This window comes from Muntiacus reevesi, chromosome 5 (assembly GCF_963930625.1).
Source record: "Muntiacus reevesi chromosome 5, mMunRee1.1, whole genome shotgun sequence".
NCBI classification, from domain to species: Eukaryota; Metazoa; Chordata; class Mammalia; order Artiodactyla; family Cervidae; genus Muntiacus; species Muntiacus reevesi.
In genome coordinates this window covers 124,319,880-124,337,417 of record NC_089253.1, presented here as the reverse complement: position 1 = coordinate 124,337,417, position 17,538 = coordinate 124,319,880, and the positions used below count along the sequence as shown (strand labels likewise).

The 17,538-nt window shown below is 64.9% G+C and overlaps 1 protein-coding gene across 1 annotated transcript in view; it reads right to left on the bottom strand.

Annotated features, from left to right (window-relative positions):
* Positions 1–546: 546 nt before the first annotated feature.
* The window catches only part of PKP1 (plakophilin 1), a 37,545-nt gene continuing 20,553 nt past the window's right edge, over positions 547–17,538 (bottom strand). Inside the window, exons 3-14 of the mRNA XM_065936355.1 lie at positions 12,965–13,359; positions 10,163–10,307; positions 9,241–9,448; positions 8,635–8,812; positions 7,333–7,447; positions 6,311–6,466; positions 5,459–5,635; positions 4,312–4,465; positions 3,840–4,026; positions 2,329–2,413; positions 1,992–2,097; positions 547–657 (exon numbers count right to left, since the gene is read on the bottom strand). Coding sequence (XP_065792427.1) covers positions 2,023–2,097; positions 2,329–2,413; positions 3,840–4,026; positions 4,312–4,465; positions 5,459–5,635; positions 6,311–6,466; positions 7,333–7,447; positions 8,635–8,812; positions 9,241–9,448; positions 10,163–10,307; positions 12,965–13,359 — 1,875 coding nt within the window. The 3' untranslated portion in view covers positions 547–657; positions 1,992–2,022. The remainder of the gene's footprint in view (positions 658–1,991; positions 2,098–2,328; positions 2,414–3,839; positions 4,027–4,311; positions 4,466–5,458; positions 5,636–6,310; positions 6,467–7,332; positions 7,448–8,634; positions 8,813–9,240; positions 9,449–10,162; positions 10,308–12,964; positions 13,360–17,538) is intronic.

Sequence of the window (17,538 nt, the reverse complement as noted above, 5' to 3'; positions counted from 1 at the left end):
CCCACCCAGCAGACCCCATGGCCGCCCAACCCTGGCCCCAGGCCCTGCGGGAGGGCTGCTCGGCCACGCCAGGAGATACACTGAGCCCCGCCAACCTCCTTTCCTGCAAAGCCGCCTCTCAGGGTGGGTGGGGGGATGAGCCCCAGCCCCAGTCACTCCCCCGCCCTGACCCTGCAGGACTCCCCATGGGCCTGGTGCTGGCGAGGCCCCGGCACTCACACTTCGGGGTGACGGGGAGCGACACCCCAAGCACAGTCACCCGCGTCTGTGAGAGTGAGTCCCGCCACCACCGTGAGCTCAGCCTGCAGTTCCCCCAGTCCTGCAGTTCCAGGGCCTGCCTGCCTTCCGCACACACGCATGCACACACACGCGTGCACTCACACACACACTATACATATGTATATATGCCGCTCCTCAGAGAAAGAAGTATTAACATCAAGACATAAGCTCCCTTAACTCAAGAAAGCCCCCCCGCTCCCCTCCCCCACCCCCACTGCCTGTCAGTTCCCCCAAGGAAAAGAAAGAATCTAAAAATATTTTCATCCACCGCAGCGTCCCTGCGTGCTCTCGGCTGGCTCTGAACACCTCCAAACGCTGTGCAGGTGGACAGACGTGCCTGCACTGAGGCCCGGGTCTGCTCCGCTGGTCGGATCACGTCTGGAAAAGGAGAAGACCCCCAGTGAGCACCCGGTCTCACCAGCAGTCCCCTCCCAGCACGCCCGCGCCTGGGGTCAGGGCCGCGCCTGAGACGTTCACAGGGTGCCTGCATCGGATCAGAGCCCCCCACGCCCACGTGTCCACCCTGGCGGCAGACTGCGCGTGTCAGGCGCCTGCTGGTTGGTCTCGGCTCTGTGTCCGTCCTTGAGGTGTTGGGATGCATTTGCTGCTGGGGGGGAGGTTCTGAGGTCTGAGGGCACCTTCGTCTGGATTGAAGTTGTGGCCTCTGCCTCACCAGCACGCCCTGGGCCACTGGGGCGCCCAGAGGTCCCTTCAACTCAGAAGGCCCTGTCCTCATACCTAGCTCTCCGCAGGTGGGGCCACCTCTGCTGACCCTCCAGGGCTGACCAGGCCAATCTGAGCATCGAAACCTGGCCCTAACCCCTTGGGATGCTTATTTAAAATGTGTTTTCCTGGACCTCACTCCGAAGCCACTGAGTCAGGACTGCTGGGGTTGGGACCAAGCGTGTGTGGTTGAGCAAGCATCCCAGATGAGCCGGAGGAAGGCTTGTCAGGGATGCTGGACCTGAGTTTTTGGTCCCTAGAATTGTCAGCTAGAAACAAGCTTGTCCACACTAGGCACGCTGCAGGGACTGGACTGTGGCCTGTAAGAAGAGGTGAACCGCAGACGCCCAAACCCAGAACCACACACTGTGTCATTGCTGGGGTGCCATTCACGCTGCAGTCCATGTGAGTGGCGCCCCCTGGGTTGTGCAGTGAGCAACCTACACGACTGTGCCTGGCAGTTCTGCCCAGACCTCTGGCCTGTTGATACTACCAGTCCATCCTAAAGGAAATCCGTCCTGAATACTGACTGGAAGGACTGATGCTGAAGCTGAAGCTCCAGTACTTTGGCCACCTGATGTGAAGAACTGACTCATCAGAAAAGACCCTGATGCTGGGAAAGACTGAAGGCAGGAGGAGAAGGGGACGACAGAGGATGAGATGGTTGGATGGCATCACTGACTCAATGGACATGACTTTAAGTAAACTCCGTGAGTTCGTGATGGACAGGGAGGCCAGGCGTGCTGCAGTCCATGGGGTCACTGAGTTGGACACGACTGAGTCACTGAACTGAACTGAACTGAATGTCCTGTGTGGGACAGTCACCGCACAGGCAGTCTACACGGCAGTCCTCACAGACCTTATGTCAGCCAGACTGGAGCCTGCTTCTATGTCCCTGGGGAGCAGGGCCGGGCCCCTCTCTCTGAGGATGGCCGGGACCGTGGCAGGGGGCCTGGAGGTGCTCCTGCCCCAGAGGGGGCGATTCTCACCTGCAAGCTGAACGTGGGTGGGCGGCCCCTCTCAGAATCGGGAGGTGAAGTTCCTGAGGCTGTTGGCCCCGGCTAAGGTCCCCAGCATGCTCCTATCAAAACCTTGCTGCAGGAGAGACAGCAGCTGCGTGAGACACCTGGGGGCAGGCGCCACGGGCGTCCCCACGCTCAGAGGCTGCCCCCAGCGCGCTTCCTTGATGGCCTTGCCCGCCGCACCTCCTCAGCCTGGGGCGGAGGCCAGCCCCTGGACCGCGTCACGAGGGCCGTCTCCCTCCCGCGGCAGAGCCAGGCAGTGTGGGCGAGCTCGCCGGCAGGGCCAGGCAGGGTGAGGCCTTACCTGCCTGAGGAGCCCCTGCAGCTCCCGGCTGGACCACATGTCGGACAGGAGGAGGCGGGCGGCCTCCGCAGCCTTGGGGGAGGTGCTGTGGGGCGGAAGTTCACCGGCGCTGAGACTGGCCACCTGGGGATGAGCCGACCCTCCGCCCTCCCCCTCACTCCTCCCGGGGCAGCCCCGCTGGTGGGCATCCTCACAGTGGGCACACCCGCGGCTCTGCCCACTCGGGTACCCGGGACTCTCTTTGGGGCCCCCTTCTGTCCCTTGGCCTTGTCCTGGGAGGACAGAGCTCCGTGGGCCTGTAAGTCCTGCACGGCTGGGGCTGCTGCTGCCTGCCTCCTGCTGGCCCACGGCACTCACTGTCCTTGGGTTCCCAGCCAGGACGGGTGCGGCCCGGGGCCTGAGAGTGAGGCCTCAGCTTCTGGAACCTGCCTCCTTCGGGCCTCCCCGCCAACTCCCACTCTGCAGGGCCCGGCCACCCTCCACGCCGCCTGCTGCTGCTGCAGCCCTGCTGGCCTGCCCCCTCCACCCGACCCCCGGCCAACTGCAGTTCCCCCACCTGCAGTGCCCCCCACCTATGGTTCCCTCACCTATGGTTCCCCCACCTGCACTCCCCCCCACCTATGGTTCCCTCACCTATGGTTCCCTCACCTATAGTTCCCTCACCTATGGTTCCCTCACCTATGGTTCCCTCACCTATGGTTCCCCCCACCTGCAGTTCCCCCCACCTATGGTTCCCCCCACCTATGGTTCCCTCACCTATGGTTCCCCCACCTATGGTTCCCCCACCTGCAGTCCCCCCCACCTATAGTTCCCCCACCTATGGTTCCCCCACCTGCACTCCCCCCCACCTATAGTTTCCTCACCTATGGTTCCCTCACCTATAGTTCCCTCACCTATGGTTCCCCCCACCTGCAGTTCCCCCCACCTATGGTTCCCCCCACCTATGGTTCCCCCACCTGCAGTCCTCCCATCTATAGTTCCCTCACCTATGGTTCCCCCACCTGCAGTCCCCCCACCTATAGTTCCCCCACCTATGGTTCCCTCACCTATGGTTCCCCCCATCTGCAGTTCCCCCCACCTATGGTTCCCTCACCTATAGTTCCCTCACCTATGGTTCCCCCACCTATGGTTCCCCCACCTGCACTCCCCCCCACCTATGGTTCGCTCACCTATGGTTCCCTCACCTATAGTTCCCCCACCTATGGTTCCCCCACCTGCAGTCCCCCCCACCTATAGTTCCCCCACCTATGGTTCCCCCACCTGCACTCCCCCCCACCTATAGTTTCCTCACCTATGGTTCCCTCACCTATGGTTCCCCCCACCTGCAGTTCCCCCCACCTATGGTTCCCCCCACCTATGGTTCCCTCACCTATGGTTCCCCCACCTATGGTTCCCCCACCTGCAGTCCTCCCATCTATGGTTCCCCCACCTATGGTTCCCCCACCGGCAGTCCTCCCATCTATGGTTCCCTCACCTACGGTTCCCCCACCTGCAGTCCCCCGCGGCCCTACCTGCTGCGGCACAGGTTGATGACGTTGTTGACCATGCTGCTGGAGAAGTGCTGCTTGGCCACGCCCGGCAGGGAGGCCATCAGGTTCCTCACGGTGTAGCAGGCCGAGGCCAGGATGTCCTCCGAGTTGCTGGTGTTGCCGGTGTGACTGGTGAGGAGTCTGGTCACCTCTGGGAGCACCTGGGTCCCTGGGAGGGAGAGGAGGGGCGGGCGCGGGTCGGTGACCGAGGGGTCCCGGGCGGCCCAGTCTGAGGCTGCCCTCAGCCAGGCTCCCAGCCAGGCAGCCCCCACTCAGGGCTGGTGGCCCGATGGAACCCAGGCACCGGCTCCCCGCCCAGGTGACCTGCCGCTTCCTATGCCCACGCCGCTCTTGGGCCAGCTTCCCCTTCCAGGATGCTCCCCCAGGGAGAGGTCAGAGGGGGACCTCCCCGCAGGCCCTGGGGAGTGGGGTCCCTCGCGCAGGGGGCGCTCACCCATCACCCTGTGCAGCGCGGGGTGGCGGGACATGTTGCTCAGCAGCGAGGCTCCGGACCGCACCACATCCGAGTTGCCGGACTGCAGCAGGCGGGCGATGTGGGGCAGGCCCTTCTCCTTCAGCCCGATCAGCTGGCTCATGCCGCTGGACATCTGGGAAAGAGGACGAGCGAGGCCCTCGCTGGGCTTCCCCGGACCCACGGCAGGCAGGAGGGGGCCAGGAACCCCGCCCTCAGGGACCCCAGAACTTCCTCTTCCGTGTTGGAAGCAGATAGACTCACGTTTGCTCCCACCTGGGCGGCTGCAGAACAATCCCCCAGGCAAACACTCCTGCAGCTCACCGGGGGCAGCCTGAGCCCAGTGGGTCTGGTGAGGGGCATCCCTGCCCCTCGTCCCCCGTGGGAGGGGCCCAGAATCAACTCCCAGGTGTGACCGGTTCTCATGGTGGCTGCCCGGCCTCCCTCCTGCTTCCCAGCTCTCTGGTTGCGTGAAGCCTGGAGTCGACGGTCCCTGCCACCTAAGGAAGGGCCGCCCGTCTCCTGCCGGCTTGCTGCCTCTGTGCTGAGTGTCGGGTCGAGGGTGGATGAATGGGCCTGTGCAGCTTGGAGATGCAACCCGGGGTCCCCGAGAGGATGGGCAGCCCACCCGGTCCCTGGCAGGAAACCCACACTGGCTGTAACCTGGTCCAGGCTCATCCTCTAACAGTGGGGGGTCCTCTTTGACCCTGAGCACACCCTCACCCCCTTCTGTCCTGAGCAGAGACGGCAGAATGGCAGCTGCAGACCTGCCTCCTACCTCCCCCAATTCCACCATGTCCCCAGACTGCCTCTGGCCTCAATGCTCTCCCAATTCTGCCACACTTTTCTGTGGACCTGCCCACACCCCAAACCCTCCATGTCCACCTCTCTCCGCTCAGCACGCAGCAGACCCTTCACAGCCTGAGCCCAGTCTGGGCCGGGAGCCAGGAGGCAGAGGGGACCCTACGGCACAGACTCCAGGTGGGCTGGGGGTTCGGGCCCCCTCAGCTGCCCCGTGCCTGGCCTGGAGCCCAGCGTACATCCCTCCCTACTCAGGCAGGCTGGTGGAAGGGGCAGCCGGGCTCAGACCAGGGGGGAGAAACAGGTGGGGTGAGGTGGGGGCGCTCACCAGCCCTTTGCTGGCAGTCAGGTTCTGTAGGGCGCCCGCGCAGGCCTCCAGAGTGGCATCCTTCTTGCTCTTGCCCATGAGGTTCAGGTAGGTGCGGATGGCATCTGAGTGGTACAGCCAGCTGCTGCCTTTGGGGTTGGGCTCTTCTTCGGGAAGCGGGCAGTCGTAGTTGTTGTTCTGAGGACAAGAGGAAGGTCACGGGGCTGAACCCACACGCCCTGCTCCTCCAGCCTCAGAGTCGTGGTTCCCGGAGGAGGGTGTGCCCGCTGCCCCGTCCCCAGGCCCTCTGCCCTCTCCATGGGCACAGAGCATCCTAAGTGTTCCCCTGGCCTCAGAGTCCTGGTTCCTGGAGGAGGTGTGCCCACTGCCCCCTCCCCTCCCCCAGGCCCTCTGCCCTCTCGGCGGGCACAGAGCTGTCTCTGCGCTCCCAGCCACTGGGCCCCCGCCTCCACGGTGAGGCTGTGGCTCTCACATGGGGATGCCTCCCTCACTCCCCAGGCCAGCAGGGGTGGCCCAGGGCCCAGCTTGCATGGCCTGCCCAGAGGAGGCGGCCAGCCCTTCCTTCCCGGCATCTCTCTGTTTCTGGGAGCCCTGGGGGCTCAGGACGCTCCGACGGTGGGCGCCAGGCTGACCTCCACCATCAGGAACGAGGGCGAAGACAGGGGAGAGGAGGCCTGCCCGCAGGCGGCCCCGGCTCCGTCCCCGCGAGCACGCGGGGCCCTGTCGTGGGGGAGGCGAGGCTCTCCCCGCCCCTGCTGCAGCGGGGCCCACGGGCGGGCGGGCAGGGCCCCTCCCCGGGGGCCGGTCTCGGGCTCCGCGGGCGGGCGGGTGGACAGGGCCGCGGGCGCTCACCGTCATGCGGTCGCTCTTGTTGCTGAAGCAGCCGGTGGAGGACTTGTCGGTGTAGGCGTTGCGGGCGGTGTACTCCAGCTGGCGGTAGCGCGTGGGCACCTCGGCGTCCAGGCGGTAGGAGAGGTTGTGGAGGACGCACATGCAGTTCTCCACCGACTGGGGGCCGAGCAGAGACGGCCTGAGCCTCCGCCCGCCCCCGAGCGCCCGGCCTGACCGGGGAAGGCCCCCACCCAGCCGCCCGGGGCTGTGCATGCGGCCCTGCCCCCACGGCTGTGTGAGCACCAGTGACCCGCCTGCCCCTCCTGGGCCTCAGCTTCCTCAGCTCTGAAATGGGACCAAAGTGGCTTGCTTCCCGGGGCTCCCGGGGAGATGACCCCCAGGAGGCACCTATGGGAGGCCTGGTTGGCGGCAGGTACAGGCCGCGGCCACCGTCCCTGCTGCCCCGGCCAGCGTGCCCACGGCCAGCCTGGCTCTGGAGACACAGCCTGCAGGAGCGACCCTGAACTCCTCAAAACCTTCGAGTCCCAGGACCTCCCCACCCAAAAGGCTTCCCTCCTTCCTGGGGCCTCATATGCTTCCCTTTTCTATTTGGTCCTCCTCTCTCCCCTCCTTCCTCTCCCACCACGCCCTCAACCTGTCCCCGTGACCTCCGCCCCCTTCCCATGACCTTCACCTTCTCACTGTGACCTCTGCCCCTCCCTGTGACCTTCACCTTCGCACTGTGACCTCCACCCCCTCCTCGTGTCCTCCGCCCCTCCCCGTGCCCTGGAGACGGCTCTCTCCTGAGGCCTGTGGTCACAGCTGATGGAGCAGGAGGCAGAGTCCTCTCCAGGGAAAGCGCGTGCGGGACCCAGGGGTCACGATGCCCGGCCAGCCCCTGGGGACGGCTCTCTCCTCCGGCCGGGCGGGCGGACTGCAGCCTCCGTGCCCCTTCCCACCACCGTCTGCCCTTCTGCCCGTCCGCGCAGGTGTGCGGTGTGGGTGGGCGCGCGGCCACGCTGGCCTTCTGCGGCCACACTCACCTTGTCGTCACAGCGGTTGGCCGCCACGCAGTTCTGGACGTAGGCCATGAGCGAGTCGACGAGCCCCGTGTAGTTGCGCATGGTCTGGCGGCCCGCGTCTGCGGAGCTCAGGTTCCTAGTGGAGGTCACCAGGAGGTCACGGGGAGGGGGCAGAGGTCATGGGAGGGGCAGAGGTCACGGGGGGGCAGAGGTCACGGGGAGGGGCAGAGGTCATGGGGAGGTGCAGAGATCATGGGGGGTGGAGGTCATAGGGATGGGGTGGAAGTCACGGGGTGGGGTGGAGGTCATATGGAGAGGGCAGAGGTCATGGGGAGAGGGTGGAGGTCGTAGGGAGGGGATAGAGGTCACAGGAAGGGGCGGAGGTCATGGGGAGAGGGCAGAGATCACAGGGAGGGGCAGAGGTCACGGGGAGGGGTCGGAGGTCGTGGTGGGAGAGGAAGGCGGGGAGAGAGGACAGAAATTGAGTGAAGCAGATGAGGACCGGGCTCTTCTCAGGCCTGGCTGAGGCCGGGCTGGGGTCTCCCTGGCCTCCTCCGCCCTCCTCTGTGCCCGCCGGGCTCCAGGCCCGGAGTTGCTGTGTCCTGGGCTCTGATGCCACTGGCAGCCTGGCACACCCTGGACCCTCGTGCCATGTTCTGGGCAGGGTCCGGGGCTCCACCCGCCTGGCCCTGCCTGGGGCTGCTGGACAGGGGCCCGGAGGCTCCCTGGAGGCGGTGTCCTGCCCCCAGCACGGCGCTCACCCCCGGGCCGCCTGGGCGCCCCTGCCTGGTGCAGGTGGGGTTTGGCTGCGGCTGCCCCGTTAAGGCCTCCGTGACCCTGGCTCTGCACCTCCCCAGCCTCTGCCCTCCGCTCCTCGGAGGCTGCTGTTAGAGGGAGGTGTGACCCTGAGCGCGGTCTGCTCCTCGGCCGTACCCGCCACCCCCACCCCCAGAGGAGAGTCCCGCCCCCCCCTGCAGCCCCCAGGGACTTTGCCACGGCTGGGGAGGAACCCAGGAAGTTCTGGCCAAAGCAGTGCCCGCCTCACGCCAGGGAGCACGCTGTTAGCGTCACAGCCAGGAGGCAACGCACTGGGGCGTCGGTACACGAGCATCTCAAAGACGCTCGCTCCTCAGGAGTGCAGCAGCCAGGGCTGTGTGGAGCGGGCGGGCGGCCGGCGGAGCCAGTTCAGACGTTCAGACCCATGCGTCTCCGCTCAGACTCCTGGCTCAGGCCCCCCGGTGCAGGTGGGGGTCCCAAGCCTCGTCCAGGCCCCCGCCCCCGGCCCCTCTGAGCCTGGGCCCGGCCAGCCGGACCCCGCCTCACCTCAGGCAGCCGGTGGCATTGAAGAAGACCTCGGGGTCCACGGGCTCCCGGGGCAGGTTGCTGTTGCCGTCGCACCAGCCCGAGAAGGGGACGATGACGCGGTCAGCCAGCACGGGCAGCGCCTCGGCGATCAGCTCCTCCTTCAGCTCGTCGGTGGAGGACAGGTTCCAGAGCAGCCCTGGGGGACCGCGGGCTCAGCAGGACCAGGGCCCAGGGCCGCCCCACTGGACCCCGCCCCCGCTGGACCCAGGCCCTCAGACTGCCATCGGGCTCGCCAGCCCCCGACCCCACATTCCAGCCAGGTGGCAGGATTTCGAGGGCGGAGCGCTGGGGGTTCTCTGTGCGGGTCAATGTAACACACGGTGGCTAAGCCAAAGCTCCGACCCCTCGGGGTCTTCTCCCGGTCTCCATCTCTCCAAACACAGATCCCGTCTGGACACACTGCCCTCTCTCCTCAGGCACCTCAGACTGCGGGCGGACAGAGGGACCCAGTACCCAGACAGAGGCACCTGCTGGGCACGACTAGCCTGGCCAGCACTGGCCTGAGTGTCCGCTTGAGGCTGCCCCCCGCTCCCCCCGCCCCCGCCCCCACGGCCAGGCCCCCACCAGTCAGCTGCTTCTGGATCTCCGTGCTCCCGGTCCTCCTCAGGAGGCTGACCGCCTCGCGGATGCCGTTCTGCCGCCGCGTCTCCAGCTTGTTCGTGGTGCTGCGGAACACGAGGTTGCGCAGAGCCCCGGCCGCGGCCTGCTGCACGTTCTGGTTGGGGCTGCGGAGCAGGTCCACCAGCTTGCAGATGCCACCCAGCTGGTACACCTGCGGGAAAGCGCGCCGGGCGGGGCTCAGGCCAGGCTGGAGACCCGCCGCCCGGAGCCGCGCCACTCTGAGCCAATTGCCCGGCGCTGCCCAGACGGATGGGCAGCCTGGGGAGACGCGGGGGCCAAAGTGGCGCCGGACAGGGCGCTCTGCTGCCTCGCTGGAGCCCTCAGCCCCCTCCCGAGCCCCGTGTCCCTCCTGGGCGCCTGCGGTGAGGGCTGCACGGAGCACGCTTCAGAGTCCTGAGGCCGGGGGGACCCCCGTGGGGACACCTCCCACTGTGGCGGGGGCTGCGTGGACATGGACCCCGCCCGCACTAGGAGTCTGCCCGCTTCACAGGGCCACGAGGAGGCCTCCCTGCTGGCCACGCTCAGGGGCACAGACAGCCCTGCTCTCAACCATGGGCGAGACAGACAGACAGACAGAGACAGACAGAGACAGAGACAGAGAATCAGAGGGTAGGGCTGAAGCTGAAGGGGAGGAAGCTGTCCTTTCCTTAGTGAATTTGAGGAGGGGCTTCCTTTGAGCCCGTGGCTGTCACTCCAGACCACGGGCTGAGTGGCGTCCCCTGCAGACAGCCCCCCTGACCTTGGGCATGCCGGGCACACTCCCAGCCTTGGGCAGCTGGGGAGGGGGATGAGGAGCCAACAGCAAATGCCCCCCACCCCAGCTCGGAGCAGGCTCAGGCTGCCCCCCAGCTGCCCGGCCACTGACCTGCTGCTTGGCAGACTCGTCCTGGAAGCAGGTGTGCTGGATGTAGTAGGCCCCGATGGCCTGGCACTTCTCGTCCTGGGAGCTCAGGTACTGCACAGCCTTGGGGATGGTCAGCCCGCTGCACTCAATGTCCTCGCTGCAGATCCTGTGGGCATGGGTGGGCGGGAGGGTTGCAGGGGCTCAGGGTCCCTGTGCCCACCCCAGAGCCGGAAGGGGCTGGCCCCGCTCCCACGGTGGACAGGTCCCCCAGAGCAGCGGACGGCTCACCTCGCAGTGAGCATTTGCAGGGATGAGGCCCTGGTCACTGGTCATGTCCAAGCGGACAAGTCACCTCTGTGCTGAGAAGAAGCTCTGCCCTACTCCTGAGGGGAAGCACCCACCCACCCTGCCATCTCTCACATGTGTGCCTGGTGCTGGGAAAACAGAAGAGAATGCTGGGAGCCTGTGCATCTGTCTGCACCCCTCCATCACCCCTCCTCCCGCCCTCCCTCCACCCATCCATCCCCCATCTTCCTCTCCTGCATCCCTCCATCAACTATCATCCATCATCCATCTTCCCTCCATCCATCCATCATGCATCCATGCATTGTCCATGTTCCCTCAATCTATTGTCCATCTTCCATTCATCCCTCCATCCATCCATTATCCATCATCCATCCATCATCAATCTTCCCTCCATCAATTGTCCATCTTCCCTCCACCCATCCATCCCCCCATTTTCCTCTCCTGCATCCATCTGTCATCCATCTTCCGGCAATCTGCTGTCCATCTTCCATCCATCCCTCCATCCCTCCATCCATCATCCATCCATCTATCATCCATTTTCCCTCTATCCCTTCATCCATTCATCTAGCCATCCACCCCTGCGTCCCTCTCTTCCTCCTCCCTCCATTTCCAAGTCGAGCTGATTTTTCTAACACAAACATTCTCACACCTGCTCCTCCTCCCATCCTCACGGCCACTGCCTTCCTTCTGACCACGGTCACTCTCACTGGGATGACAGCGAGACCCACCCCCAGTGGCTTTCTTCTCCGAGCACTCAGTCCCACCTGAAGTGTAACACCCGTTCCCATATGAGTGGTTCTGACACCCTGTTTGCTGAGCTGTCCCCATCAGCAGCTTCTCCATACTGCAAGTTCAAGTTCAGACTCGAACTGAGACTGATACCCAAGGGCATGCGTTAGGTCGAACCATACAAAATGGCCAATAAGCCACATTTTTGGAGCCACAAAACTAGAACCATCCTGTTCTAACCCAACAGTCTGGTTCTGCCACGACTCACACACTCCCAGCCTAAACTCGTGTCTGCTCCAGCAAGACTGCGCTCCACGCTGCACCCTGATCAGGCCCGGGTGCCTCTGTCCCCCTCACTGCAGACCCCCGGCTGGGAGCCCCCCTGGGGAAAGGAGGCCTCCTTCCAGGACCTGCTCCAGCTCCCATGGTACTGACCGCAGACTGAGTTCCTGGCCTCTGGTTCCCACAGACAGCTGGGCAGCCTCTTCCTGGCCCCAGCCCCCGCCCCTAGAAATCCTCCCAGCATTTCTAGAGCAGCCTGCACCTCATGAGTCCCAGCCTCATGCCCCTCCACTGCAGGCGCCCGACTCCATTTCTGGAAAGACCGCCTCCAGAGAGGAGCTCCCGGACCTCCATCAGTGGTACCCGCCACATTGGGAGAACACCGCCCAGCATCTGCAGGGCAGACCTCACCTCCACACAGCCTGCCACTCATGCCTGATCCTGTCCTCTTGGGGCCTCCCATTTGGGGAAACGAGGCGGGGCCGGAGGAGGCCGTGGTCCGTCTCCAAGGGAGACATTCTCTCAGTCCTTCTCCAAAGACTCCTAAGTACCCGTGTGGCCTCCAGGCAGCCATCAGAGAGCCAGCTCCATAACGGCCAGGACAGCGTGGTGAGCAGAGGAGGGCGTGGTGGCGCCGTGGCCTTGGGCGAGCTACCTGGCACCTCTGAGCCCGTCTCTCCCCAGGTCCTAGCCTCGAAGGGCTCTGGGGGTCAGACACGAAGATTGCAGTGCCCCCAGGCCCCGCGGAAGGCAGTTAACCCCACAGCAGCAGGCGGCCCCGGCTGTTCAGTCCACACAGTCTCCCTGCTCTGCCCATCCATGCTCAGCAGACGTCAAGGAAATGTGTACAGGGCTCTGGCGGGGACCGAATGCAGCTCTGAGGTTCATGGGGCGCAAGAGCGACCCTCGAGACCCGGCGGCCGTCCCCAAGCCGGCCTGTGCCCAGGGCTCTCTACGGGCCCCGCGGCCGTCCCCAAGGCTCTCTACGGGCCCCGCGGCCGTCCCCAGGGCTCTCTACGGGCCCCACCCCCGGCGCTGACCCTGCTGGCTTCTGTCTTCCGCCCTGTAAGACGGACCCACCCCTTTCTCCTCATCGACCCTGGGGCACACTCCTTTGCTCTTTCGGAAGGTGGGGAGAGCATTAACCCCAAGCCCAGCGCGTCTCAAGCCCTGACAGAGGCTGCACTGCCTGCAGGCTGGGGAGGCACGCTGCAGGCCCGACAGGGTCTCTGAGTCGGAGGTCTAGGCAGCCTGCCGAGGCGCTTTCCTCAAAAGCTTCCTGGCGATGCCGAGGCTGGTGGTCGGAGGCACACTTTGAGAATCACTGGCCCAGGCAGCCCCTCACTTCCCTCCTCCCCCATTAATCACTGGAGACCCCTTAAAATCAACCCACACACTTGACGTCTCTGTTCGGGGTCCGGGTTCTGCCTCCCCCTGCAGGCTGAGAACCCCGGGCCAGCAGTCGGTCCCCCGCGGCCCCGCCCGCCCCTCGCCGTGGGTACTCACTTGGAGCTGGCCCTGGAGTGGCTGAAGGACAGGTCCTTGGTGCAGGAGGTGGGCGGGACGCACACGGGGTCCTGCTTGGAGGTGCAGGAGGGCGGGCGCCCCGGGTACTTCTTGACCGCCTTCTGGCCGCTGCAGGTGCTATAGAAGCTGTAGCGGTTCTGGGTGGTCTTGTGGCCCTTGCTGCCCAGCGTGCCCTTGCGTAGGGTGCCCCGGGGGTCGCAGTAGAGGTCGGGCTCGCTGCGGCTGGCCTTGATCTTCTGCATGAAGCAGATGTCGCTGCCGGCGCCCGGCGCGGTGCAGGTGCCCCGCGGGTACTGCCGGCCCCAGCTCTCCATCTGGCTGTAGGAGCTGAAGCGCCTGTTGTCAGCCTCCCGCTTGAGGGTCCCATTGTACATCTGGGGGAGAAGGGGAGGGAGGCTCAGCCGGGGTCCCCACCCGGGATCCAGGCCCCGTCACCCCCATGTGACGCTCAGAGGGTCCTGGGATGTCTGGTGAGGGGGGAACCTTGACCAGCCTCTCATAGACGACTTCTCAAACTGCAGGTTGTAAAACCTTATGGATTAGGAAATCAATTTTGCAGACTGTGACCATCAATTTTTTTTAATGGGGTCAAATAATATATATTGGAATTAGAAAATTTGAGTGCAGGACATGTAGAAAGGCCTGAGCTGTGTGTCAAGCGTACGGCTTACTGTGGCTTGTAGCCAGAAAAGGTCAGACAGCTGCTGACCCGGTCCCACTGGGCCGAGTCCAGAGGGGAGCTGGTGGCTCAGGGAGGCGAGGGGCTTTCCCACGGAGGGAAGTGCAACCGTGGGGCTTGAACCCGAGTCCCCGGGCGCAGCCCTGCCGTGTGTCCTCTGCAGACGTCCCCAGCTCCCGAGATCGCCTGTGCTCCGCGGGGGACTGCTCCCACCCTGAAAGGACTCTCTCATTGTCGTTTCTCTGCTAAACTCCTCATCTCGCCTCCCGCCGACCAGGGCAGAGGGCATTCTGGGGAACCCCTCCAAGGCCAAAGCAGGGAATCCTGCTCCTGGGCCCCCGGCGCCCACGAGGCAGGCCCGGGGCTGCAGTGGACACAGGGTGGCCAGGGCTGTGCCGTCAGACGGGCATCAAGGGAGCAGCGGGCAAGGCTCAACCGAACCGCAAACTTGGGGGACAGCGAGGTGCCCCCAGGGCTCTGTGTGAGCCCAGCAGGGAGTCGGGCGCCCTGGGAAGAGCCTGCAGAGCCGGGGGCTCAAAGAGCGAGGCCCTCACGGAGCAGAGCAGCCAACCACCGGCCTGCCGGCTCTGACATGCCCCGAGACCAGAGGACCCACGCGAACCAGAGAAAACGCATGCACCAGGGGCCGACTCGCACTCGGCTTTGCCGGGGTGAGCTGGGGCCCAGAGCCTGCCTGCCCCACCCTGTGAGTGAGTATGAGTGTGTGTGTGTGCGTGTACGCGTGCACACATGGGCCCACGCAGAAGGGTGTGGTCGGGCAGCCGGCTGAGCCCCCTCCACCCCAGGTCCAGCCACTGGCCCTCAGCCAGGCCCCCCTCGCCCCGCACGGAGAGCCTTTGGGGCAGGAAGCCGCTGTGGTCAAGCTCCGGTCAGCGGTGGCGCCAGCTCAGAAGCCCCCGTCGCCCTGGCAAGGGTGCTCCGGTGTGCTCTGCTCACCAGCCGGGCCGGTGTGCACCCAGACAGGCGCGGCGCTCACCCCCAGACTGGATCAAACCAGCCAAGCCCAAAGGTGTGTGGGGCGGGGAGGCGCAAAGGGACCAGAAGGGACAGAGGTCAGCGGGGCGGGCTGCCGTCTGCGTGTCTGCGGTTGGCACACGCGCGGCGCACCGGAGACACGCGGAGGGTGAGAAACAGGAAGCCGGCCCCCAGGCTGCGGGCTGGAGGCCACACCCCCTCCGCGGCACCTTGGAGCGAAGGCTGAGCCTTAAATGGAAATGCAGCCCAGAGCTGCCTGTCCTCAGAGACGACACTCCGGTCCTTGTTCCGACAGTCCCCGGGTCCAAGCCCAGCACATGCAGATGCCGGCATCCTAGCTGGAGCCTGTGACCTTCGCCCCTTTCTTCTACCTGCCCCAAAGGACGGGGCGTACCTGCTCAGTGTGCGGGGCGGCAGGGAAAGCTCGTTGCGAGGAGGCTTGGGGGGCACGGCACAGGGTGAGGCTCATGGTAGGGCAGCGGCTGCGGGCTGCCCTGGTGCTCAAACCGGGACCGCGGGCTGCCCGGGCACAGGAGGGGCCGAGCCCTCACCCAGGGCGGCCCAGGAGGGGTGGGGCTGCTCTCACGCCACGGCCTCAGAGCACAGGTTCCAAGAAGGCAGAGGAGGCTGGTCCGCCCACACGGGCAGCTTTCTGATGGAACAGCGCTGTTTCTTCGAGCGGGCAGGACAATTCTTCATTGTCCACGATGCCCTGAGCACCGCGGGTAAGTGCTGCGCTGGTCCCCAGGCCCTAATCGCCAGGAGCACCTCACAGCCGCTGTGGCCAGGGAGAACGCCCGAACGCTTCCCAGTGCTGCCTCGCGGGCCCCAAGCAGCCGCCCACCAGACCGCCGAGAACTCGGTGCTGGCCAGGCCGGGGGACCCGGCTCAGCCCACGCACAGACACTGGTCTGCTGGCAGTGCCCTCGGCTTTGCCTACACAGGACAGAGAGACGCACACACGCACACACACACATATACACACATGCTCACATGCACACGTACGCTCACACATGCACAAACGTGCACGCGCACACATGCTCACGTGCACACACATGCTCATATGCTCACATATGCACACACGCACATGCACACATGCTCACACACATGCTCACATACACATATGCACACACACATTCACACATGCTCACACATGCACACACACCTACACACTCACATACACACACATGCTCACACATGCACACATGCTCACACCTACACGCTCACACACATGCTCACACATGCACACATGCTCACATATGCACACACACATGCTCACACATGCACACACATATGCTCACGCATGCACACATGTACACACATGCTCACACATGCACACACATGCTCACACATGCTCTCACACACATGCACACACATACATGCTCTCACACACATGCTCACACATGCACACACATATGCTCACACATGCGCACACATACAGACATGCTCACACATGCTCACACATGCACACCTACACGCTCACACACACATGCTCACACATGCACACACACCTACATGCTCTCACACACATGCTCACACACATGCTCACACACACACACATGCACGTGCCCTGTGGTCTAGTTATCTCAAGCTTCCTTGGGAAAGGCCAGCCTCAGGCGTATCGGAACACGCTAGAGGCCAGAACCCTGGGAGAGCCTGGGAGCAGAGCTGACCAGAGAACCGCCTGTGGACACCTGGGGGGGCTCCGGACAGACACCTTTCTGTACCCGGAACCACCCAGCGAGCCTCGCTGGGCCAGGCCCTGCTCTGCTCCCACTTCAGCTAATGACTGAGGTCTTGTAACCCATTTTATCTCCCTCTCCCCTTCCTTTGTGGAGAGGTGGGGAACTCTGCCCACCTCTGAGTTCCCCCCAACCCTTCTCCTCGATGTAAGCTCTCTTCCCACCCCTCCTGAGGTCGGGAAGTCCTCAGAGGCAAGGAGTCCGGTCCTGTGGGCAACTAGTCCCCACTGAGTAAAGCAACCTGGACCGGGGCCTCAAGCCCCTGAGCGCAAGCACACCTCCCCCCCCACCTCCTTGGGCTGTGGCAGCCGGAGGGGCACAGGGCAGGCCTGGGTGAGAAGCAGGTCTGTGTCCTGCCTGTTAGCCCATCCTGAGACCAAGCCCTCCTGGGCAGGTGGGCCTCGGCAAACCGGCTTCAGGTGGACACACCCGGCCCCTCCCGCCCAGACACGCCCAGCAGAGCGTCACCGCAGAGGGCCTCTGTGAGAGCCAGCACAGGGCCACCTCCTGGGGTCCTCGCCCTCCTGGCCTGGTGAGGGGCTCCTGAAGAACCCAGACTGGAGACGCCTCGGGGACAGACCTCTCCTGCCATCTCACTGCACCTGCTCAGCACCCAGCCAGGGCCCCGCCCAGGGGAGCAGACAGACCACAGCCCGCCATCCTCCTGGACAGCGGTCAGGATGGCACCACGGCCAGTCCAGGCGGCAGGGGGCCTTCCCACGTGACACGCTGGCCCAGGGGTCTGGAGAGCACAGAGCCCCTCCCAGCAAGGGCTCCCCGGGGAACTCGGGGCCCAGGGCGTGGGGAGCTTCCCAGGGATGGGGTGACTGCTTACTCGGCAGTTTGTGTAAGTGTGGGAACCACCAGCCTGAGTCACCAAAGGTGGGACCTGGGCGGGGGCAGGGTGGGGGCGTGCCGGTCCCTGCCCCCTCCGGCGTGCCACTCCCTCCCTGGCTGGGAGCACGGGCCCGCCCAGGCCGGCCTCCCTTCCTTCCCGGGCACAGGGCTTGGTGCGGAGCATGAAGGACAGAAAGAGCAGGCCCTGGGCTTGGAGGCCCAGCCATCTGGGCTGGAGGCAGCTGTAGTGGGTGCCCTGCCCTGCGGTCCCCCAGGCGAGGAGGAGCTGTCCCAAGAGT